The sequence below is a fragment of the Megalobrama amblycephala genome, linkage group LG10 (genome assembly GCF_018812025.1).
Source record: "Megalobrama amblycephala isolate DHTTF-2021 linkage group LG10, ASM1881202v1, whole genome shotgun sequence".
Classification (NCBI taxonomy): domain Eukaryota; kingdom Metazoa; phylum Chordata; class Actinopteri; order Cypriniformes; family Xenocyprididae; genus Megalobrama; species Megalobrama amblycephala.
In genome coordinates this window covers 27,852,668-27,878,983 of record NC_063053.1, presented here as the reverse complement: position 1 = coordinate 27,878,983, position 26,316 = coordinate 27,852,668, and the positions used below count along the sequence as shown (strand labels likewise).

At 39.6% G+C, this 26,316-nt stretch overlaps 1 protein-coding gene across 2 annotated transcripts in view; it reads right to left on the bottom strand.

Moving 5' to 3' along the window:
- thada (THADA armadillo repeat containing) overlaps positions 1-26,316 on the bottom strand; it is a 122,613-nt gene that overhangs the window by 93,362 nt on the left and 2,935 nt on the right. For both annotated transcript variants that reach the window (XM_048205621.1, XM_048205623.1), the window contains exons 9-21: positions 26,148-26,242; positions 25,756-25,979; positions 23,526-24,229; positions 20,029-20,183; positions 19,750-19,905; positions 19,563-19,658; positions 18,459-18,582; positions 16,405-16,550; positions 16,094-16,325; positions 15,334-15,469; positions 15,096-15,232; positions 13,080-13,241; positions 12,614-12,780 (exon numbers count right to left, since the gene is read on the bottom strand). In XM_048205621.1, the coding sequence (XP_048061578.1) occupies positions 12,614-12,780; positions 13,080-13,241; positions 15,096-15,232; positions 15,334-15,469; positions 16,094-16,325; positions 16,405-16,550; positions 18,459-18,582; positions 19,563-19,658; positions 19,750-19,905; positions 20,029-20,183; positions 23,526-24,229; positions 25,756-25,979; positions 26,148-26,242 (2,534 nt within the window). The remainder of the gene's footprint in view (positions 1-12,613; positions 12,781-13,079; positions 13,242-15,095; positions 15,233-15,333; positions 15,470-16,093; positions 16,326-16,404; positions 16,551-18,458; positions 18,583-19,562; positions 19,659-19,749; positions 19,906-20,028; positions 20,184-23,525; positions 24,230-25,755; positions 25,980-26,147; positions 26,243-26,316) is intronic.

The window sequence follows — 26,316 nt, the reverse complement described above, 5'->3', positions numbered from 1 at the left end:
ATCGAAAACAAACATTCTGTGTTTATGTAAATCTGTATGAAAAGAGAGCCATGTCAGAAGTCTGTGATTCAGCTCATTATCCGCTAATGCGGCCACGCCCACGGAGCCAGCGCTATTCAGACGCAAATTCAGAGGCAATACATGCATTCATCGTCTCAATCGTGTATTTATTGTCTTGAAAAGTGTTTATTTGGATGTTAAAGCAATGGTTAGCGATCTCTAGAAGACATGCCGTTAGTTCCTAGTTCCTTTTCTTCTTTATATGAATTTGTGGACTAAAGGTGTACAGAGAGCGCCCTCCGGCTGCAAGTATGAATTAAAAACACCATTCCTGAAATGTCCTCTTCTTCTTTAGAATAATTTGTGGACTAAATGTGCACAGAGAGCGCCCTCCGGCTGCAAGTATGAATTAAAAACACAGTATCCAGCACTCATATTGATGACAATAAATATTACTTCTCAGTATAGAAAATTGACATAAATATATAAGAATCCATCAATATTTCTCCAAATGTGCATGCTTTTAAGCTAAAAGCCTATATGAAATGCCATAGAGGTAACATAATTGTTCAGACACTTTGCATCACAGAAATACATTTTATTTTAAAGAATATAATAGAATACCATTATTTTAAATTGTAATAATATTTCACAGTATTGCTGTTTATGATGAGCTGAGACATTATTACAGAGGTTTTTTTTCACAGCCTACCTGACTGAAAGGTCTCATTAATATGCAATTCATTTCAGGTCATTATTATGTGATTCTTTTGTCTTCTCAGGTGTAAATGGCCCATTATTCATGCAGATTCACACCTCCACGCATACTGTGTTTCTTGACAAAAAGTGTCTTACAAAAACTAAATCAATGTATTGTTTTATATGAAGGAGTAGGCAGCATAATTTTTACATAATTCTGAAGCAAAAACTCTAGTCTACAACCTCCAATACCCAGAAGTCTTGTGAACACAGATTTAATATACTTTTTTTGGCCTTATTTCAGTGACTTAAGTTTTTTGTTTTTTCAATAACCACGCATAAACATTATTCCTTCAAAAATACAAACATGTACATACATGTTCCTCACATATTATTGTAGCCTAGTTTGTGCTGAATACAGTGTAATGACACTTTAGTCATTTATATGTTTATGAACAACTGAAAAAAGCACAAATGTCAGGGCATGTCAAAACTTCTCCAAGCCCCAAATCAGCCTCAGACTCCAGAGGGTTAAAGAGAAGACAAAGTACGATACAATTTCAGTGATAAACCTACCCTTACAAATAATTGTTCTGTTAATAACTCTCCGTCAATCCGACAGTCCATGGGCGAGGATACAAAAAGGTGGAAGTATAATCTGTAGTTTTCACGAAAGCCCTGGAGCTGTCAAAAGTCTTTTGCTGACAAATAATAATCCAGGTAGGACAGAGAAATATTGTTAATTTACACATGCTATCGATATTGTAACAACACAAAGAGGGTTAAAAATCTGCAGTTACACTTTAACAGTAACAACACCGTTTCAAACCCAGCAGCTTTTTGTTGGTAAACATGGTGAACCTGCTGTGAAATCTGTATGTGGAAATCTTTCACGCTCATGAGAAATTCCAGATAGCATGTCACCTATTGAATTGTCTAGATTTTACCAACAAAAATTTGCCAAACAGTAAATGTAAAAATGTACATACACTATCAACTCTCGAAACGGTTCAAGCTAATGTAGCAGAATGTAAACAGTACAGAATGTAAACAGAGTACAGTACTCAAACTTATGACTGCCACTGGATCATCCAAATTAGTCACAACTCTCTCAGCTTAGTCCAAAGGGAATATAGAGAGGTCTCAGCTTAACCAAAGCCATGGGGAAGCCAGACAGATTTAACTCCCTTAGCTCCATATTAGTCCATCTATCCAAACTAAACATGCAAGACAATCCCGAGACAAATGTGTAGGACCTTAAAGGTCCCGTTTTTCGTGTTTTTTTGAAGCTTTGATTGTGTTTATAGTGTGCAATATAACATGTGTTCATGTTTCGCGTGTAAAAAAAACACAGTATTTTTCACATAATTTACTTATCTGTATACCGCTGTTTCCACTGTCATAAAAACGGGCTGATGACTTCCTTGTTCTATGAAGTCCCTCCTGCAGAAATACGTAACGATTTCTGATTGTGCCAGCGGTTCCTGTGTTGTGATTCGACAGCAGCTTAGCCCATCTTGCCCGGAAAGGTCACGCCTCTTACCATAACGTGAAGATGCATGTGCTCAGTGTTATTGTAAACATGTCTTTAATTTTACCCTATCAATTTGAGCCGGAATCAGACCCGGTGATTGAACTGCGGGATGAAAATAACAGCGTTTCGACGACATGGCGACAAACACACTCTACAAACGCAACTCTTGTGTATTCCTGTGGGCGGAGGTTTGTCAAAAAACTGTTTTAGTGACGTCATTAAAGGAGGAAGTAGAGGGATGTAGTCCAAACTGGCCGTTTGATGTAGGCGACTTCTGTTAAATAAAATATCTCGCTTGGCATTGAACTTTGAGCTTTAAAATTTTACAGATTTTATTTATACTCTAACAACAACATTACACACTAACTAAAGTTTGAAACATGGGATCATGAAGAACGGGACCTTTAATTTCTCACCAACTTTCTCAAAGGCAATCTTCGCAACAGAAACTGGCAGATTTGACTGTAAAGAGCATTTGATGGTCAAATGACCGGAGTGCGACTTCTTTGGGTACCACAATGATGGTGAAAAGGATCCCCTACTGAGAAGCAGTTTACTCTTAACTCAAGGAATTATACACCATCAAGATGTGACTAACTGCTTGCAGTTGCCATGGTGCCTCCACAGTCTGAAAACATGTGCCGCGTTTCCACAGCGACGGAGGACATAACAGGATGCAGGACACACACATTTGGGAAACAGAAACTTCACTATCATAAACACACGCTCAGTCCGAACCCTCTGAAGAAATGTGGTCTGGAAAAAGATGTTGTATGAGGCATAAACACAAACCACAAACACAAGCCATGTGGACCCCGGCAGCATCATTAGATCATCCTTTACATAACAGGCGAATATGCCATGGTAACCACACCAGTGACATCACTGAATAACTTCACTCCATCTGTTAAAGCACTGAAGTCATTTTAGCAGGACAGAGCAGCGAAAATAACAATTGTACTGACACATAAACGCACTCACTGAGGCCGTTGGCTGATCAGCACAAATTCCCACTCTGAAACCTTCGCACAGATATCAAGTAACAGTTCTAATGATATATTACTTCATTTTTCTGTAAGTGCAAGAGATGTTGCAAGGTCTGCTCACTCCCTTGCTAATTTCTGGATTTGGAAACTACATCTATCAAGAAAACAAAGTGGGAACATTTGATCAAGCTGTCTGGCCTTGGCCGAAGATATACTCTTAGCTTAAGACATCAAAAACAAATTTAAGAGTTTAAACCTTCTGCCCCATAACTGCTATGCAAAATCTGCTCTACAAATGTACCTTAAAATCGTACTGGGTCAGACACTGTAGAGCTCACTTTAGAGCTAGTAACGGAGGCTTATAATGCATTAGTTATTAATGCATTTATTAGAGAGAGAGAGAGAGAGAGAGAGAGAGAGAGAGAGAGAGAGAGAGAGAGAGAGAGAGAGAGAGAGAGAGAGAGAGAGAGAGAGAGAGAGAGAGAGAGAGAGAGAGAGAGAGAGAGAGAGAGAGAGAGAGAGAGAGAGAGAGAGAGAGAGAGAGAGAGAGAGAGAGAGATATTAAGTGTACGTGAATTACCTGAGTTTGTGCGTCTCACAACAGTGCTCACCAGCAGCGTCTCTAATAGCGAAACTGTTTATCTGCTTCAAGAACAGCGCTGTTATTACCTTGCTAGTGAGAAATGTCATGTAGCTTTTAATTTGCTAAACTATTTTACTGATAAAATCAGAGCATTAGAAAAATGTGCGCTTAGAACACATTTCTGTGCGAGTGCGTGTCCGTACTGTATATGTGTAACGCAGCGGGAGTCATGGTAAGATCCAAATGCAAGCTTTATTAAGAATGTCGTAGTCGTACAGGCAGGGTCAATCAGGATCAGACGGGAACAGCAAGGGCTAGGCAGAATCGTGGTCAAGATACAGGCAGAAGATCAGGGCTGGCAGATATCATTCACAGAACAGGATGGCAAGGCAAGGGTCAAAGGCAGGAACAGGAACAGACAGGGAAACAGGATAAACACAGGGAAACGCTTAGAATTGACACACAGGGTAATCAAGACTTCGCGGTGAGGTGATGTGTGTGACAGTCCTTTATAGTCCTGGTAATGATCTGCAGCTGGGTGTGGTGATTAGTGTAGTGATTGGTGGAGTGAGTGCAGGTGATTGGCAGAGAGGATTATGGGGAATGTAGTCCGGGAAGTGACAGGAGCAGACGGTGATCGTGACATAACGCCCCCTTCCGGAAGGCGCGTCCTCGCGACGTAAAAGGCACGAATAGGGAGGGAGGGTGGGTGCATTGGAGCTATCGCGGGACCATGGTCTCCAATGCAGGCTCCAGGGTAGCCACGGTGGATCAGGTGCCACGGGTAACCATGGCGGGTCAGGTGCTACGGGCAGCCAGTGCAGGTCAGGAGTGCCATAACTCCATGGCGGGTCAGGTGGCTCGGGCAGCCACAGCAGGTCAGGTGGTTCGGGCAACCACGGCAGGTCAGGCGGGTCAGGTGGCTCGGGCAGCCACGGCAGGTCAGGTGGTTTGGGTAACCACGGCAGGTCAGGTGGTTTGGGTAACCACAGGCAGGTCAGGCGGCTTGGGCAGCCACGGCAGGTTAGGGTACATAACCGGCCATAGTGGGTAACAGTCCATAGGTGGCCATAATAGTTCTGAGGCCGTTGACGGCAGTGAACGGGCAGGGTCCCCACCCACAAGCTCCCCACCCACAAGCTCCCCACCCCTAGGTATACTGCCCCCCCCAAAAAGTTCTTGGGGAAATCAACGGAGGTATTGGCGGGTTCATGGGCAAGGAGCTCGGGTGGCGCCAGCAGGGCAGATGGCCTGAGCGGCAGCGGCAGGACAAATGGCCTGGGCGGTGGTGTCAGGGTCGACCAAGGGTGCTCTGTGGCCGTATCAGGGAGAGCGGGCAGCTCGGTGACGGCCTCCGTGGCCGTGTCAGGGAGAGCGGACAGCTCCGGGACGGCAGCGGGCTCGGCGGGCTCGGGCTGCTCCGGGACGGCAGCGGGCTCGGGCTGCTCCGGGACGGCAGCGGGCTCGGGCTGCTCCGGGACGGCAGCGGGCTCGGGCTGCTCCGGGACGGCAGCGGGCTCGGGCTGCTCCGGGACGGCAGCGGGCTCGGGCTGCTCCGGGACGGCAGCGGGCTCGGGCTGCTCCGGGACGGCAGCGGGCTCGGGCTGCTCCGGGACGGCAGCGGCTGGGCTGCTCTGAGTGCATCCTCCAGGCTCGCAAGAACGACAAAACATAAAACGTGAGTACAGCCCTTTTGGCCATCACCGGACTGATAGGGAGAGCATGCAGAACTGGAGTGGACTCACTGGCTGGAGCGGGTTCTGGAGTGGACTCACTGGCTGGAGCGGGCTCTGGAGTTGGCTCACTGGCTGGAGCGGACTCTGGGGCAGACTCACTAACTGGAGCGGTTTCCGGAACGGACTCACTGGCTGGAGCGGACTCAACGGCAGGAACGGCCCCTTTGTTCACTGACACTGCAGGGGCGGCCATCTTGTCCATCGCGTCCAGGGCACTTGAGTCCATATCAACCGACAAATTTGAGAGCGTTGAAACAGGCGCACTTGAGAGCGTTGAAACAGACGCACTTGAGAGCGTTGAAACAGGCGCACTTGAGAGCGTTGAAACAGACGCACTTGAGAGCGTTGAAACAGACGCACTTGAGAGCGTTGAAACAGACGCACTTGAGAGCGTTGAAACAGACGCACTTGAGAGCGTTGAAACAGACGCACTTGAGAGCGTTGAAAAAGACGCACTTGAGAGCGAAGCGTCTGACGAACTTGAGTGCGAGGCGGCCGGCGGGCTTGAGAGCGAGGCGGCCGGCGGGCTTGAGAGCGAGGCGGCCGGCGGGCTTGAGAGCGAGGCGGCCGGCGGGCTTGAGAGCGAGGCGGCCGGCGGGCTTGAGAGCGAGGCGGCCGGCGGGCTTGAGTGCGAAGCGGCCGGCTGATGCTTGGGAATTCCAGCCGCTCTCGCCGACATCAGCGGTGAATCAGCCACACTGGAACGCAACCCTCTCCATTCCCAGACAGATCCAGAGATGTGACGTGATTCAGCGGCGACGTGACTTTGCTCTGGGCGATCAACGAAGGCGTGACGTTGCTCTGGGCGATCAGTGGCGACGTGACATTGCTCTGGGTGATCAACGAAGGCGTGACGTTGCTCTGGGCGATCAGTGGCGACGTGACGTTGCTCTGGGCGATCTGCGAAGGCATGACGTTGCTCTGGGCGATCAATGGCGACATGAACTGTTGCTGTTGTGATGATAGCCGCCATCTTGTGCGTGTTACCTGGCGCGGCGGCCATTACGGGACTCACCATGGTGTCGCATTCCTCCGCGACACCCACAGTAAACGGAGAGCCAACAGTCAACAATGCATAGTCCATAAAGCTGCTAAGTGATGAACGCGGTCCCTCTCGTCTTAATTTATTCTGGAGAGGCTGGTTGACGCCATCACAAAAAAAGTCAATCAGTGCACAGTCCGGAAGATCAGAGAGGTAAGCAATGTTTAGATACTCCTGCACATATTCCTCCAACGATCGCGTGCCTTGCGAACTCCACAATAGCAATAGATTAATGTCCATACCGTCATGAGATCCTCCGGGAAAGCTGCTGGATCTTGGTGGTGGCGAAGTCTTCTGTAACGCAGCGGGAGTCATGGTAAGATCCAAATGCAAGCTTTATTAAGAATGTCGTAGTCGTACAGGCAGGGTCAATCAGGATCAGACGGGAACAGCAAGGGCTAGGCAGAATCGTGGTCAAGATACAGGCAGAAGATCAGGGCTGGCAGATATCATTCACAGAACAGGATGGCAAGGCAAGGGTCAAAGGCAGAAACAGGAACAGACAGGGAAACAGGATAAACACAGGGAAACGCTTAGAATTGACACACAGGGTAATCAAGACTTCGCGGTGAGGTGATGTGTGTGACAGTCCTTTATAGTCCTGGTAATGATCTGCAGCTGGGTGTGGTGATTAGTGTAGTGATTGGTGGAGTGAGTGCAGGTGATTGGCAGAGAGGATTATGGGGAATGTAGTCCGGGAAGTGACAGGAGCAGACGGTGATCGTGACAATATGTGTGTGTGCTTTTGAGTGGGAGAGAGAGCGGGAGAAAGAGAGTATGTGCTTTCCAAACATAATAAAATGTAATTTTGTGGCAAAAAACATGGAAATAATTTGTAGTTTTTATCTTATCGTTTGATATATTTATTTGGTCGTCAGTGTTGTTGTGTCTTTTGGTTTTGGTTCTTTTGCTGTTGTAGCAGGCTGTAAGGACCTTTGAAATAATTCAAATCATTTGTCGAAGTGATATGGACATGCAATGCGGTGAAGACCTGCCTGGAACTACTTTCACCGTAAGTTTTATCTGAAAATAATTGCACACCCCTAGAATGTTCGTCAACCAATCAGATTCAAGCATTCAACGGCCCCGTAGTATAAATTTGAATAAATACAAGATGGAATGCAAATAATGGCTAACACTGTGCCAGACGCGATGCACACACACCCTTCTGATAGGCTGTGATTTTTGATTGAGTTTGATGCATCTCATAGCCGTGTCATGTCTGATGTGGACACACAAACTGCTTGTTGCTGAAATCTTATTACATTGTGTAGGACACTGTGTTAGACTATTTAGTGCATTGCTTCTGTAGACGAAAACTAAAAACATTTTTGTTAACTGAAAAACTTAAATTTATATACATTCATGATTCCAAATAAAACAAATAAATTTTTTTTTTTTCAAATAAATTTAAGTTTTAAATAAACATGCATTAAACATGAAATTGCCACTAGAAAGCAATACCACTAGACTGTGCTGAGAAATTTAATACATTTTTAAATAATACCATTTGATGAATTAAGTTTGGCAACTCTACAATGCTAAATGTTAAAAATAAATAAACTAAATTAAAAAAAAAAAAAAACTAAAATAGCAGAGTAAATAAAATAAAATTACAGAAACAATTATATAGAGAAGATACAAATTAAAATCTAAAAAAAAAAAAAAAAAAAACCATTAACCATTAACAATTAACCATTGTTATAGTGTTTTTGTTTTTTGAAGTTCAACAGCTTCCTTTCAAATTTCTTTTATGGATCTCTTGTTTAACTATGAAAAAGTTAGCCATATGGGTTTGGATGAACATAAGGTTGAGTAAATGATGACCTTTCTAGGCAATCTATTCACTTACGGCCAGAAGGTTTTAGGACAAGGCCCATTTGAGAAAGGGAATTTTTACTTTAGGCCTCAAGCAATTTTTTGTTTGGTTCAATGTAGAGTGAATGTACACAGACACTGTTACAAACACATGTTCATATTGTACTTAAAGTGCTCATGGCTTTAAGGCAGTGAGGTTTTGAACATACACCAGGATGTAGGAAACGTTCATGTTTATATATCGTATTGGCACACAGAACAGAGATGTTGCCAGAACAACTGCTGCAAGAGTCTCAGGTGTAAAAAGCTGGTGAATGAGTTCAGTGTGAAGTGGTTCAGCTCTTCAGGGAAAAAGGAAGCCATTTGAAAAGAATGCAGGATAGGAAAGGTAGTCGGCCCATTAAACAGCAGGCTGGTCTGAAATGAAAGCACTATGCTAAGAGGGCACACACTAATTGAAGCTGGACACAGCAGGAGACAACATATACGTTCACATGGTTTAAACTACTGCTGACGGAAAATAACTGCCCTGCTAAACACAGGCAGCTGGCACGGTTCATGTTGAATTAGAGTACAGCACTGCTCCAAACCCTAGTGAGCTGCATACCTAGCCTCCATTTCAAAACATCATGAGCACACTTTTATCCTGAACCATAGGGAGCTAAATTATGCTACCTTCTAACATTCCTTATTTTAGCCAAATACAGAGATACATGTATCCTTCACAAATAAAGCAATCCCAGAATGCACTGCAACAATTGAAACAAATTATTCAATATGGCTGACAATGTTGCATGTACACATTTCATTCAATACCAAAATAAATTACAGCTCTCTACACTTAAAGGTGAAAACTATTAAAGGGTTAGTTCACTCAGAAATGAAAAAAAATTCTCAATTACTTATGTCGTTCCAAACCAGTAAGACTTTCATTTATCTTCATTCAACATAAATGAAGATTCAGTATTTTAAATAAATCGGAGAGATTTCCATCCCTCCATAAAGATACCGTAAATCTAATCCATATGAATTCAGTGGTTTAGTCCTTTTTTTTTTTTTTTTTTTTTTTTTTTTTCCTGAAGGGTAAATTGCATTATATGAATTTAGGATAATATTCTCATATAAACATTGATCAACGAACATAAACAGGAGCTCAATTGTACTTGTTTGACACACGAGAACAAACCTCACCGGTTCTTACAGAACCTCAAACATGCTGCATAACACATCAGAATGAACCTAATTGGTTCTTGCACATCGCATGCTTAAGCTTCCGTTTAACATAACTAATGTTTGCGTTGATGAAGGTTTATATCTGAATAAAGCCTAAATTAAATCGGTTCATCATATAAAGTGATCAAATCTTTTCAAATCTTTTCAAAATTTAGACTAAACCACTCAATTCATTTTAGTTTTACAATTTCTTCATGAATTGTCTGAAGCGTCAAAGTGGTAGTTACGTAGCTGTCAATGGAGGGACAGAAAGCTCTGAGATTACATTAAAATATCTTTATTTGTGTTTCGAAGTCTTACAGGTTTGGAATGACATGAGGGTGAGTAAATGATGACAGAATCTTTTGAGTGAACTAACCCTTTAATATTCTGACAGTATTTTCATGACTATTAACGGATTAGTCCACTTTCAAATTAAAGGTGCCCTAGATTATGTTTTTAAAAGATGTAATATAAGTCTAAGGTGTCCCCTGAATGTGTCTGTGAAGTTTCAGCTCAAAATAACCCATAGATTTTTTTTAATTCATTTTTTTAACTGCCTATTTTGGGGCATCATTATAAACGCGCTGATTTATGCTGCGGCCCCTTTCAATCCTGTGCTCTCCGCCCACAGAGCTCGCGCTTGCCTTAAACAGTGCCTTAAAGTTTACACAGCTAATATAACCCTCAAAATGGATCTTTACAAAGTGTTCGTCATGCATGCGGCATGCATGCGTCGGATTATGTGAGTATTGTATACTGTTATATTGTTTACATTGATTGTGAATGAGGCTATGCTGCGTGGCTAACGGCTAATGCTACACTGTTGGAGAGATTTATAAAGAATGAAGTTGTGTTTATGCATTATACAGACTACAGTGTTTAAAAATGAAAATAGTGACGACTCTTGTCTCCGTGAATACAGTAATAAACGATGGTAACTTTAACCAACAGTAGCCTACATTAGCAACATGCTAACGAAACATTTAGAAAGACAATTTACAAATATCACTAAAAATATCATGTCATCATGGATCATGTCAGTTATTATTGCTCCATCTGCCATTTTTCGCTGTTGTTCTTGCTTGCTTACCTAGTCTGATGATTCACCTGTGCACAGATCCAGACGTTCTGCCCTTGTCTAATCCCTTTCATAATGATAATGTTGGGAATGTGGGCTGGCATATGCAAATATTGGGGGCGTACACCCCGACTGTTACGTAACAGTCGGTGTTATGTTGAGATTCGCCTGTTCTTCGGAGGTCTTTTAAACAAATGAGATTTATATAAGAAGGAGGAAACAATGGAGTTTGAGACTCACTGTATGTCATTTCCATGTACTGAACTCTTGTTATTTAACTATGCCAAGATAAATTCAATTTTTCATTCGAGGGCACCTTTAAAATTTCCTGATAATTTACTCACCCCCCATGTCATCCAAGATGTTTATGTCTTTCTTTCTTCAGTCAAAAAGAAATTAAGGTTTTTGATGAAAATATTCCAGTATTTTTCTCCTTATAGTGGACTTCAATGGACTCCAAATGGTTGAAGGTCGAAATTACAGTTTCAGTGCAGCTTCAAAGAGCTCTACACATTCCCAGACGAGGAAGAAGGGTCTTATCTAGCGAAACAATAGGTCATTTTCTAAAAATAAACAAACAAACAAACAAACAAACAAATAAATAATAATAATAATAATAATAATAATAATTTAAAATTATAAAATATACGTTGAACTAGCTCTCTTCTTCTTCTCTATTAGAATTCCGGCAGTGTAGACGCTGCTAAGTGTATTACTGCCCTCCACAGGTCCACAGGTTTGAACTAAATTCTCATATACTAAATTCTCATATACAATATGCTTGTACTAGTATATAACAATTAGTTCAAACTTTGACCTGTGGAGGGTAGTAACACAAATTTTTGATTTGATAAAAATATATTGAATAAAAAAATAAAAAAATAAATAAATAAATAAATAAATAATAATAATAATAATAATAATAATAATAATAATAATAATAATAATAATATATATAATATATATATATATATATATATATATATATATATATATATATATATATATATATATATATATATATATATATATATAATTTTTTTTTTTTTTTGTATGTATGAACCATACAAAATGATCTTTATTTTAACAGCAAAGGTGTGTAAAAAATTGCTATGCTAAAAACCTGTTAAGTGGTTTACTATATACATATAATCAAGCATTAAATATTAATAGAAAATACTGTCAAATTTAGAGTTTGATGAAGTGAAAATAAACATCTTATATTTTACAGTGAAAAACGCAAATTGAGACTGAATTCCCTGTGAGACACTTCACATTTCACAGTTTTTCATTGAAATAACTGTTTCTTTCTAGGTATTCGTTTTTTGTTTGTTAGTTTTTTACTGTAAATTTAAAGGGGCTATATGTAAGAATTTGCATGTGTTTATCGCTTTTTTTTTTTTTTAAATTGCCAATTCAAGCTAAGACGTTCCATACAGAATAGGATTCCATCTTAGAAAGAAGCCTACTATGAGGAGAGTAGACACTGAGGCAGCTCCCTAGGGATTAGAACAGAGTCTTTGAGGTTGCACTGGAAATACATTTGACATTTTCTTTTTAATGGGCGCCAGGCTCAGCTTTATGGCAAATGAAGTTGTATTCACCGTGATCACATTTCCTGACGCCTCTTCAGGGGCTGTTCGCTAGACCATATTTAAGTCTGTATTAGCTATTACCATGATGTCTCATCTCTCGGCCCTGAGCTCAAAAAGATCAGCTTACTGGTAAAAGTAAGTAACTCTACAGTATGAGGTACAGTTCTCCATTATATCTCACTCGCTTATGTAACCGAGATCTTGGCTTCAGGGAGAGCCCGGTGGCTTCTATTATAACAGGCTCTGTGTTGAGTGTGTGTGTGTGTGTGTGTAAGCCTGTCAGTGAAAACTAGATCAGGTGACACCTGTTGAGTGTCTGTGTCTGACCTGGTCCTCCGTGATAACTCCTCTGCTGTCTGGGTGTGTGAGAGGACAGTACAGGGTCATGCTCTGACACAGATGACCCAGTAACATGGACACCTCTTTCATGGTCCTCCAGCAACAAACCAGCACCATCTGAGCAGTGACTCGATAGGCTTCTCCATCACTACCACCTAGACAACATAAATAAACATACACACAAATAAGCATTCGGAAAACACTGATCAAATGTCGGCCTCTCATGGACAGGACACGTATTACAACAACACCACCCTCATTTGAAATGAATTATGGCTAAAAGTATGATGTTTAAAATTTCAACACTGTTACTATATGCATCATACTAAATGGATTTATGACATGCCTCAATGTATGAAATTTGAGTTCAAACTGAGCTTTTTGATACAGATAATATGGTTAAGGGCAATAAGGTGAAGGAACTGTATCTAGTAATGGGCAAATGTGTTTGTACCAGCGTTACAGATTTGCTGTTTATGAACGGTGTTCTCTGGCTCTTTCTGCTCGCTGTTATGGTCGGTCTCACTGGGGTTCAGCTCTCTGGCACTGGTGAAAAAGTCATTTGTGTCACGAGGCTGAATCTCCTGCAGGATTTTCTGTAGGTCAGCAGAGGTCTCTGTGGAGAAAGAAAAATATGTAATGTAATAACACGCATACAACTGAATAATGTGAAGTGAAATAACAGTGTCCTGACTCTAAACTCTAAACTGTCCAAACTCTGTGGCATGCTTCTAGAGTTAGACTTGCTAAAAATAATAATATTAAAACATCTACCCAAGAGGTTTACTCTAGCTGTAGATAAGAGGTTTACGGAGGAAATAAACCAAATAGCCTCCTTAAATTCTAATGATGGAGTGCACTGCCATTGAAAATTCCATGTAATCACCTAAACTGGATCAAGTGTTAATGAAAACTTCCCAAACACATACACTTTATTTAAACAGTCTTTTTATTTAATGGAGAAAACATCACAGAAACATATAAATGAAGGTCAGTGTCATAAAAAAAAACAACAAGTCTATTCCAATGCTTGCATTTTTCAAGATTACTGGCTGATTTCAGGAATGGAATAAACAATACTCCATCAACTGCACTCTGAATAGATACCCAGTGTTCGAATTACATGTGTCATAACATAACAATTAATCATAATAAAGTGATAAAGCTTAGTACACTTATCAAAACAAAGGCTGCAATTTAAGTATATAGTTTGTTGAACGGAGTGTTTCAGAGTAGAGCGGCATTGTGTTCATTTACAAGCAAGCAATTTATCATGTTATTTTTAGTGTCTTGAAGTGTCTGAACACTTAAAAGTGAAGAATTTAAAGTTATGCTTTTTAGTATATTCCCTTTTATGCAGAGTGTTTTATAGCCGTTTGTGAATGTAAAAGGTCTGCAAAGATTCAAAGGGCAAACTAAATGTTGTTATTGCCTGCCCAATGAAAGAACCAATTCTGAACTGCCTGAAATGAGTCGTCAGCAATTCCAGTCTTACTTCCTGCATGAATCTACAAAGGTTTGTAACCAATTTGCATAATGGCAGCCTATGATCTTCGTTGGCTGCACGCGAACAAAGGGACTGAATTTATAGTTTATAGAGACTGAATCTTTTGTCGAACCGTTTGAGACACTGTGAGAAAAGAGATTATGTTTCATAAAATTATGTTTTTTTGACCTTGGATGCATGTAAACCTATTGTAGGAGACCTCCAAAACAAAATTAGGAATAGGAACCTTTAAAATAGCATAACAGGGGTACTTTAACACATAAATATTAGTATTGTAACTTGTAGTGTCAAATATCAAATATTCATTTTTTATTTTACAGTATAAACTGTGATTTACAACTGCAAAATATTTGAGTCTACTTTTTAATAATTAGAGTTTATAATCACATTTATAATTATTATTATTGTGCCATTAATTACTTTGAATGTGTTGTTAAATTATTGAAATATTAACTTATTAAATATTAAAAATTTCAGGGGGTACTTAAATATTTTACGTACCATATAAGAGGTCCGCCTGACAAAACAAAAAGTAGGAAAAAAAATCTAATTTGATAACTTTCTCTTTTTGAATTTTCTCTTTTATTAGACATAAATCAACAATCCAACAAGTAATGCTATATAATATTAATAAAATGAATAAGTTGCAATGTTGCTGGACAACTGTACACTAAATTCTGCATTGTGTCCAACAACACCAATTAAGATGTTCTTCCTCACCTTGACTTGAAAATCCTTCTCTACATTTTCATATTATTCCATGTTTTTCCATGTGTAATTTAAAGCAGTTTTGCTCACTAACAATCACAGAAATATATCTATCTATCTATTGCAGTATAAACAGTATAGCAATCGGTTGACGCGTTTCTACTTTCACACGGTACATACCACCCACTAGGACAGATGCACTGCTTTACAAGGTAGTGGCTGTTTAGGACTCAGGATAGTGTTAGATGCATTTACCAGACTCTGTATCCATGGGAATAAGGCCCTCAGGGGAAGAGCTCTGAACCACAGGTGACACTACATCAGACATCCTGTAGCACAGGCCTATGAGCTCTGACACAACAGCCCTCCATTGAGACAGCAGTACAAGTGATCTAAAGACACAGAAATATATCAACCACACGTACACCCGTCAAAATGAATGCTAAGACCTTATGTAAGTAGATGATTAAAGGTTAAGTATACGTGGAAGTACCCAGTGTTGAGCTGTTGCAGAACTGCAGTTATGCAGTGAGCTCTGCCATATAAAGGACAGGAAGCAGCAGCCTGCAGAAGAGATGACTCTGCCTTCAAAATCTCTTCTTTCAGACAAATCATCAGCCACTGCACCACTAAAACATCACAAACACATTTTCTAATTTATATATCAATATACAGAGTTAAAGCAATGGCAAAACATGGTCTCATTGGTCATTTTCACTGATAAAAACACAACATGTGTTGGAAGTATGTATTTTGTATTTGAAAGTACACATCTCTGTTTTCTACAAATAAACACTGATCAACACACATGCTATTAGCACATCAAATATGGTAAGAGGACGCTCAACAGTACTTACTTGACACTTGGCTCTAGGTGTATTTGCACTGATCAATGTTTATATGTGAATAAAAGTCTAAATTATGGGGGGAGGGTAACAGATGACAGCTATTCTTTTAAAAATAACTTCTTTTAAGAATGGTAACACGGTTTTTGAAGTCTTGAACATGCGTTTACTTTCATAATTAAATTATGGAAATGCTGGAGATTCCTGAAAACTGACTTGCTGCTTACATCAACAATCTTTCAGACTGCAGTCTGGATCATACATCTACCCATTAGTGCTGGGCATCTAACACCAGGGATGGATTACGATGCCCTGGGCACGGACTTGTCCTGATATCACTTGCACTCCAATTTCATATTCGGGGTTTTAGGTGTTGCTCTCCAATTTCTAGTGCCCTGTCTAGTATACCTGCCAAGGTGTTCTGCTCCAGTGTGGAAGCCTCAGATGCCTGAGACTGGTTCAGTGCTGGTGGCCGGAGAGGGATGTACTGCTTTTGGATACAGCCGAGTAACGCGTCCTGCAGACCCGGCTGGTGCAGCAGCAGATTGAGAAGATGAGCAGCAGTGATGCTGTCGAAGGGTTTAGTGCTTGTGCTGAGATCCAGAGCGACCAGCAGCAAAGACTGTAACCTCTCTGGCTCCTACACAGATGAGGAAAAGCATTCATATTCATTTGAACATTACTTAATACTAGTGTCAGACTAGCATTTTCATACTGACCTGAAGTCGCACTGCTGCAGGGGGTAGTTTTTGTAAGAGGTTGCAGGCGAGCTGTTTGACTTCAAGGAAGTTGCTTGCAAGGCAGTACAGCACAGCTTGGGCATGAGATACACTTACTGATTCTCCAAGAGCAAAACCAACAGAGCCTGAAAAAAAAGAGGTAAACAGATGAATTGATGAGACAGAGGTGACTAGTGGTCGATCAATGTGGATTTCTTTGATGGGCGATACCATTATCTTAAAGAGCAGGGTGGCCGATGGCTGATATAAAGTCGATATATGTTTATATGATATAATACTGTTTAATTTAAATTTAAAAGGTAGTAAATAACACATGCACAACAAGTTCTGCAATTAAAATTATATTTTATAATTTATACATTTATAATTTATACATTTAGACTGTATCATAGTACCATAGTACTGAGTCTGCTCTCATTAGATTTACATATGATTTGCTCTTATCATCTGATCGTGTTTGTATCCCTCTATTATGTTACTGTATCTTAGTGCTGCATTTGATACTATTAACCATAACATTCTTTTGAAAGGATTCGAAAATTACGTTAACAATAGTAAAATTGCATTGGCATGGTTCAAATCATACTTATCTGACCGTTACCAATTTGCAGCAATAAATTAAGAGGTGTCATATCAATCACAAGTTTGACAAGTATGGAGTACCAGAAGGCTCAGTACTAGGACCATTGCTTTTCACCCTGTACATGCTACCCTAGGGAGATATCATTAGGAAGCATGGCGTTAGTTTTCACTGTTATGCTAACGATACTCAGCTCTATATTTCTTCGCATAATAAATAAAAAAATAAAAAAACGATGACTAGTAATTTCCTACTACTTAACAAAAAAATAAAAAATAAAAATAAATAATAATAAATAACTTAATAAATAAATAACTTTTTGGACCAAAAACCTAGAATACAGGTAATAACCTAGAATACTGTCCAAGACTTGATGGCTGCTCTGTCAAGTATCTGTCGTCAGTTAGGAACCTGGGTGTGATGTTTTTGATACCAATCTTTCATTTGAAAGCAACATTTCTAGCATCAATAAAACTACATTTTTCCATCTTAAAAATATATCTACATTACATGACATATGCTCTCAATGACAAACACAGAAAAGTTAGTTCATGTGTTCATGACCTCAAGGCTAGATTATTGTAATGCTCTACAGGGTGGTTGCCCTGCACACTTAATAAACAAACTCCAGCTGGTCCAAAACGCAGCAGCTAGAGTTCTTACTAGAACCAGGAAGTATCACCATATTAGGCCGGTTCTGTCAACACTGCGTTGGCTCCCTATTATACCCAAATATACTGGTTACATTGTAAGAAGAATGGCATCTACACTAATATTAGTCTGTCTGTTTCATCCTTATGCAGGCAGCAGAGACTATGTCTACTATACAAGACACAAGACACGACATCCATCGGGCACAGATCCTCAGCAAAGACCACTTTGGCTCCATACTGAAAACGCTATAAAGGTGACTTGCCATAATATTTACTAAAATAATTAGAAATAAATTATTTGAAAATTAATCAATTTGGAAAAAAAAAAAATCTGTAAAATCTTTAAAATTACAAAAAAAAAAAATACTATGGATGTCAATGACTACCGTCAACTGTCTGATTACCAACATTCAAAATATCTTTTTAGTTCAAACAGAAGAAAAACATAAGGATGAGTAAATTAACACAGAATTTTCATTTTTGGGTGAACTATCCCTTTTGCTTTTACTATTCAATTATTAGACAGAACTGTTAAACTAATGAAGATGGAATAAGGGCACTTCTGTGGTTCTGCACTGGATTCTCAGTGCGGTCAAAATAAAAGGTCTCAGAAAAAAAGAAAAAGTATCGCTGATGCTAATGCAAGTAAAAAAAGAAAAAAATTACAAATATCGTTTCAATATCACCACCCTTGGCAGTTTCAGTCCTTCCAAGTTGTGTAAGGAAAAAAAATAAAAAAATTAAAAACTCATCATCAGGCTAGTGTTTAACAGGTTTAAGGAGGGAAGATTGGATAATACCTGTGTTAAAGGTGAAATGTTCAGCGATCAGCAGCAGCAGGTGCAGAGCCATCAGACAACTGGAAAATGAGGCTCCTGGATGAAGCACCTGGAATAGAGTCTCACAGAACCAGCATAGGAACTCCTAATTTAAAAAAAATAAAAAAATAAAAATAAAAAAAAACAGAAAAAAAAAACAGAAAATAGCTTTTTAATTTTGGAACTGAGTTGTGCTTGGATGTACAAAACTCTCCAGCGTGATTCTAGGGTGCACTAGAACAGTGGTTCTCAACCTTTCTGACTTAAAGGTCCCTGTTGTCGAACACAACCATCCCATATGGGCCAAGATGTCCAGTATCTGCTGTATTTATGATAAAGCTGCTAGTTTTCCGCTTTCTTTTATTTATTTATTTATGGTTTAATGCCATATCAGCAGAAACGGCTATATTCATGGCAATCAGCAGTATCACTTCAATACATTGTATACAATAATTTAACAATTTCCGCTTTCTTTTTTTATTAATAGAAACTCTGAGTGTTGATATATTAAATTAACTCATTTTGATTCATTTTGTGATTCCAAAAAATTCAAGGACTGTTTGATGTTAAATAAAAACAATAGAGTGCTGCAGTGATGATGTATTTTGGTAGGCTAAATCATTAAAAAGCATCATATTACCCCTTTAAGTAGTAGACTGGACTAGCTCCACAATCCTTCCTTGTCTCGCAACAATACTAAACACTGACTTAAATTATTAATAAGGTACATTTCCCTCAAATATGACTCATCTCAACTAACAGAACACCTGCTAATGGGAAAAGCACTTTTTTTCTTCTGTTATCTTAATGTTTATTGCTTCATGTGTGTCCCCTGTATTCAACACATCACTCAATGGTCATGTAATCAGAGGACTCTCTGTTGCTAATGTTCCTTGGCACTTCTTGCTGTTTAGATAAGCATTTCTAAATTCACTCCTTTTGCTATATTTTCCAAGGTCATTTTTGGTTTAGTTATACACCATCTAATCAGTTTCAAACACAAAAATGCCTTTGCACAGACAAAGATTCAAGACCAATGAAAGTACTGTCTGTGGAGTTATAGCTCAGATTGTATCACAGTTGTACCTGGTACATGTTGAGGACTTGCTGATCTTTGTCATTCTCATGCTGGTCCTTTCTCTTTTGTAGAAGCTGAGCACTATCCTTCACCCTACACAAGAGCTGACAACACAACAAAACAGACATGAGCCAATCAGAACACACATACAACATCATCTGGCCAGTCAAAGCTTAAACTAACATAGGCTTCTACCTTCTTTAACAGACTGACAGTCTGCTGTCTGACTCCTGGTGACTGACTGTTCAGATTAAAAGGCAGGAAGTGGCGGATCAGCTCCATTTCCTGTCTGTACAGTTGTTCCGTGCTGCGATGGCTCTCACATAGCAAACCCAGAGCATCCATTCGCACCTGAATTCACATAAACAGCTACAATTTCCCTTTGGTGTTCTAGTTCCATAGCAATGACACACTTTAGCATGTCATACTTTAATTATTAAATGTTCAGTAAACTATAATGTGGTTCCAGTTTACCTGATCGTGTTTGTGCACCAGAGCCTGTCGCATTAGTGGAAGGGGTACCAGGCCACCCCACAATTCCTCCTCAGCAGACTTCAGAACACCCTGAGACCGGGCAGCACGCAGACACGTCATCAGAGCCCCCAACGCACCTCTGCTACCAGCTGCCCCTGAAGAACAAACAAACTTAACACTTACACATACACTTTTCTATAATTTAATATCACTGTTTTCTAAACCTCATTTCAAATACCCTATTTTTTTTTTATATATACATACAGGCAACAATGTGAATATTGCACAGAAAATTAAGGTACTAACAACGCAATGGCTTAAGGATAGGAAGGTGAATATCAGAGCCCTCAAAATCCGATGAAAATCTGTGAATGAGAATTTGACTGAACTTGAGCAATTATGCAAAGAAAAATGGGCAAATATTCCCCAATTTAGGTTTGCAAAGATAGTACAGACATATCCAAAAAGATAAATGGCTGTAATTAAAGCAAAAGTTGACTCTACAAAGTATTTAAGGATTAGTTCACTTCAGAATTAAAATGTCCTGATAATTTACTCACCCCCATGTCATCCAAGGTGTTTGTGTCTTTCTTTCTTCAGTTGAAAAGAAATTAATATTTCTGAGGAAAACATTCCAGGATTTTTCTCTATATAGTAGACTTCAATGGCTACCAACCGGTGGAAGGTCCAAATTGCAGTTTCAGTGCAGCTTCAAAGGGCTCTAGCAAGGTCTTGTCTAGCAAAACCATCGGCCATTTTCAAAAAAATAAAAATGTATACTTTTTAACCACAAATGCTCGTCTTGCACTGCGCTGCGACGTGCCACGCATTACGTAATCATGTTGGAAAGGTCACGTGTGACAGTATCGATCCAGTGTCTACAAAGCGAACGTGCAAAGACCAAGCCAAACGCCCTTCACAAAAAAAAGATAAAACAACAATGTCAGATGATTAAGGATGGAGAGGAGAAAATGAGATGGAGTTTTTCACCCTACAGCACTACTTCTGCCTACATCACGCGTGATCTTTCCAACGTGATTACGTAATGTGTAGAGCAATTAGAAATATCGCTTGTTTCGCTAGACAAGACCCTTATTCCTCGGCTGGGATCATGTAGAGCCCTTTGAAGCTGCACTGAAATGACAATTTGGACCTTCAACCCATTGTACCCCAGTCAAGTCCATTATATGGAGATATATCCTGGAATGTTTTCCTCAAAAACCTTAATTTCTTTTCGACTGAAGAGAGAAAGACATGAATATCTTGGATGACATGGGGGTGAGTAAATTATCAGGAAATTTGAATTCTGAAGTGAACTAATCCTTTAAATCAGGGGACTGGTGACTTTTCCAACCCTGTTATTCTATTTTTTTTTTTTTTAATTCAAGGTAATTTTAATTTTTTTTAATTAATTAAATCAAAACTGTTGCTTTTTTATTATTATTACTTTGATGTTGTAAGGCAAAATTTGTAAATAAAGTTGAAAAAGGTTTATTTTGGAATGGGGTTTGATTTCAGGCTGTACAACAAATAAAGTCACTACTCCAAAAGGGTATAATGACTTTCTATAGGCACTGTAAATATGCTGATTTGATGCTCATGAATTATTTCTTAGTATAATCAATTCTGAAAACATTTGTGATGCTTAATATTTTTATAGAAACTGTGATAAATTTTAAACCCGATTCCAAAAAAGTTGGGACACTGTACAAATTGTGAATAAAAAAGGAATGCAATAAATTTACAAATCTCATAAACTTATATTTTATTCACAATAGAATATAGATAACATATCAAAATGTTGAAAGTGAGATATTTTGAAATGTCATGCCAAATATTAGCTCATTTTGGATTTCATAAGAGCTACACATACACAAAAAAGTTGGGACAGGTAGCAATAAGAGGCCGGAAAAGTTAAATGTACATATAAGGAACAGCTGGAGGACCAATTTGCAACTTATTAGGTCAATTGGCAACATGATTGGGTATAAAAAGAGCCTCTCAGAGTGGCAGAGTCTCTCAGAAGTCAAGATGGGCAGAGGATCACCAATTCCCCCAATGCTGCGGCCAAAAATAGTGGAGCAATATCAGAAAGCAGTTTCTCCAAGAAAAACTGCAAAGAGTTTGAAGTTATAATCATCTACAGTGCATAATATCATCCAAAAAGTTTCAGAGAATCTGGAACAATCTCTGTGCGTAAGGGTCAAGGCCGGAAAAGCATACTGGATGCCCATGATCTTCAGGTCCTTAGACGGCACTGCATCACATACAGGAATGCTACTGTAATGGAAATCACAACATAGGCTCAGGAATACTTCCAGAAAACATTGTTGGTGAACACAATCCACCATGCCATTCGCAGTTGCCAGCTAAAACTCTATAGGTCAAAAAAGAAGCCATATCTAAACATGATCCAGAAGCGCAGGCGTTTTCTCTTGGCCAAGGCTCATTTAAAATGGACTGTGGCAAAGTGGAAAACTGTTCTGTGGTCAGACAAATCAAAATTTGAAGTTCTTTTTGGAAAACTGGGACGCCATGTCATCCGGACTAAAGAGGACAAGGGCAACCCAAGTTGTTATCTGCGCTCAGTTCAGAAGCCTGCATCTCTGATGGTATGGGGTAGCATGAGTGCGTGTGGCATGGGCAGCTTACACATCTGGAAAGACACCATCAATGCTGAAAGGTATATCCAAGTTCTAGAACAACATATGCTCCCATCCAGACGTCGTCTCTTTCAGGGAAGACCTTGCATTTTCCAACATGACAATGCCAGACCACATACTGGATAAATTACAACATCATGGCTGTGTAGAAGAAGGATCCGGGAACTGAAATGGCCAGCCTGCAGTCCAGATCTTTCACCCATAGAAAACATTTGGCGCATCATAAAGAGGAAGATGCGACAAAGAAGACCTAAGACAGTTGAGCAACTAGAAGCCTGTATTAGACAAGAATGGGACAACATTCCTATTCCTAAACTTGAGCAACTTGTCTCCTCAGTCCCCAGATGTTTGCAGACTGTTATAAAAAGAACAGGGGATGCCACACAGTGGTAAACATGGCCTTGTCCCAACGTTTTTGAGATGTGTTGATGCCATGAAATTTAAAATCAACTTAAATTAAATTCCCTTAAAATAATACATTTTCTCAGTTTAAACATTTGAAATGTCATCTATGTTGTATTCTGAATAAAATATTGAAATTTCAACATCATTGCATTCTGTTTTTATTTATTCACAATTTGTACAGTGTCCCAACTTTTTTGGAATCGGGTTTGTAGAATAGAAGCATTTATTTGAAACTGGAATCTTTTGTAACAAATATTTTACAGTCATTTTTTATCAATTTGATGCAGCATTGTTGAATAAAAGAATGAATAGCTTTAAGGAAAAAAAAATAAAAAATCTTACTGAGCCCAAACTTTCAGTAGCATACCCAAAGTGTACATATAAAATATGTATTTGCATACATTACATTGCAGATTAAATGTCTCTTACCCTCAGTGCAAGATGGCATCTCTTGCAGGGCCTGTACCATGTGGCTAAGGCTGGAGGGGTTGCAGCGTAGCAGTTTGGGCAGGAAGTAGTCTAATATATAAGTGGTTTGATCCAATCGGGCTGTACACAGTACCTGCAGCAGAGGTGTCACCCAAACCTCATGCCATCCATCTATCCAGGCATTCCCATCCCTAAATCGAGCACACAGCTGGGCCTTATGACTGACAAACAACTTCTCCAGAAGGTCGCTGGCGTACGGTGCCAGTGTCTGATCCCCCATCAGACCCAGTAGCCTGGATGGCAGTCCACCATCAAGCTTGAGTAGATACTCCGCACCCAAGTGCTCCACCAGGCAGGCCAGTGTGCCGTATTTTCCTTTCATATGCCACTCCAGTGCTAGAAGGTCCCGGGTGAGCTGGCTGATGTAAGGGTCGCTGGTGGGATCGGACTTGTGATCACTACAATGCTGGTGGAGCGTAAGAAGGTTCTGGAACAGGGATCGCGTCTGGTGGCGGACTCCATCCAGTGGGTGCTCCCAGTGGGCGTAGATGTGGTGGTGAAGGCGTGCGATTAGATGAGAGCCTCCAACCAGAGATGAGTGAAGGAGAGGGGGACACGTATCGACCTGTACGCAGTCAACCGCTGCTCCGCTCCAAAGAGTCAAAACCCGAGCCACTACCATCACTGTACTGGATTCCTTTACTCTGAGAGAGATTCATGTTAGAGAGCAGATTAAAAGGAAATTCAGGCTGATAAACTTCAAAATTAACTAAGAACAGTATTATAGTGTGAATTAGGGCAGAGGTCTTTAATCCTGCTCCTGGAGGCACATTGTCCTGCAGAGTTTAACTCCAACCCTAATCAAACACACCTGAAACAGCTAATCAAGCTCTTCACAAGCTGAAGCAGGTTGGATATAAACAGGGTTCCCACACCTTGGTTAACTTCAAATTCAAGGACCTTTCAAGGTCCAATACTCTCAATTTCAAGGACTTAGTGTGGGGACACATTTCAAGTGAGAGCAAAGTTACATTGGGTTACCTTGCAAGATACACTGTTACAACTATGCAAACTATGCATATGCTTTTGGTCATATGACAGAGATCATTCTATTTGTCATATTTCTGTTTTGCATAAAACTGAAGAATAATCGGTACATCCTATACTGTATTCTAAAATGAACTGATATTATCTTTTGCGTGGATTTTATTGAAAAGAGCTTAGGCTCATGTAACCAGAAGTTTTAACATTTATGATTATGCTTTTAAGTTTTTCTTGCCTCATGGGTTTACATCTGTGAAACGTTGAGGTACCATAGTAGTAGTTTCATGTGTTTGTGAACGTCATGGCAACGTATAACACAAAGTACCTCACGTGGGAAAACCTTAACGTAATGCGTAAAAGTGCGTAACTAACGTAAATCAAGCAAGCTAGTATGCATAGGCCACGAAGTGTTGGCAAAATAACACATTAGCGGACCGGAGGAAATAATATGGATTTTTTCCAGAAAACTTCTTGCACAAAATAAATTCAAGCACTTTCAAGGACCTGTATCTATGTATGTTTACTTTCAAAAACTTTCCAGGGCCTTGAAATTTTTTTTTTTTTTTTTTTTTTTTTTCACAAACTTTCAAAGATATCAAGAACCCGTGGGAACCCTGTGGGGCAGTGGGCCTCCAGGAACAGGGCTGAAGACCTATGAATTAGAGGGTGAATTCAGAGATGCAACTTCTCTGAAAGAAACCATTATATTATTACTCTTTCATTTTGCTTTCTGTCAACTGAAATGCTATGACTAATCGTGGTCATTTCATTTATTGATAAGATATGTGAAAAGAAAAGAATGCATTTCTAATTCCCGTGTATTAATCTCCTTTTTTTTTTTTTTTTCAAAATAGTTTTTGTTTTAATGGTTTATATTGTGTTGTGTCTATCTAGCAAGATTTTCTATAATTTATTTATTGTGAAAAACTGCAAATTAATGATGAATTATACCATTAAATTTTTTTGAAAGCAATTAATATTTTTGTTCAGGAAGGATGAATTAAATTGATCAAAAGTGACAATAAAGGCATTTATTGTGTTAAATTATATTCCAAATAAATGGTACGCTTTTGTACTTTTGTATTTAATTTTGCAAACAAATACCTGGTTCAGACCACTTACTAGCAAATTGGTAAAATATGTTTAGCATATCCTTTGTGTGAATGCATTTGGTATTCTTCAATACCTTGTATCTAGAGACAGGAGCACTTCAGGTATGAGCAGCAACAGTTTCTCTGCCTGTGGACCAAGAGTCTTTCCTCTCCAGCTGAGCATAGCCAGAGCTCCATGACTCAGATAGAGAGCCACAGCTGCAGGCCTGCTGCTCTCATACAGCCCTGCGCAGCTCTGCTTCAACCACTGGGGGGCGGTGCTGCCTGCATCCACTGAACACTGCAGAAGACCTGCAACCTACAAACACATTTCACACTTAACAGTTTTTCACAGTCAGGAATGGGTTAAAATTCAGCACAAGTTGAGATAGTTTATTCAAACTGAATAATGAAAGTACAGAATACAATTCTAGACTCTTGTATTTAGAATACTCTTGCTCCTGGGATGAAGAAATCGCTCACTTACTATAACAGGTACATCATCTCCATTCCCCATAATAGATCTAATGAACAAAACAACAGCCATCCCAGCAGTGCTCTGGACCGTCTGAACAAACTCCTCTGAATGGGGGGAAAAAAAAAAGCAAGAATATAAACAAAAATCAATACAGCATACAAAAAAAGTAAATACAAAA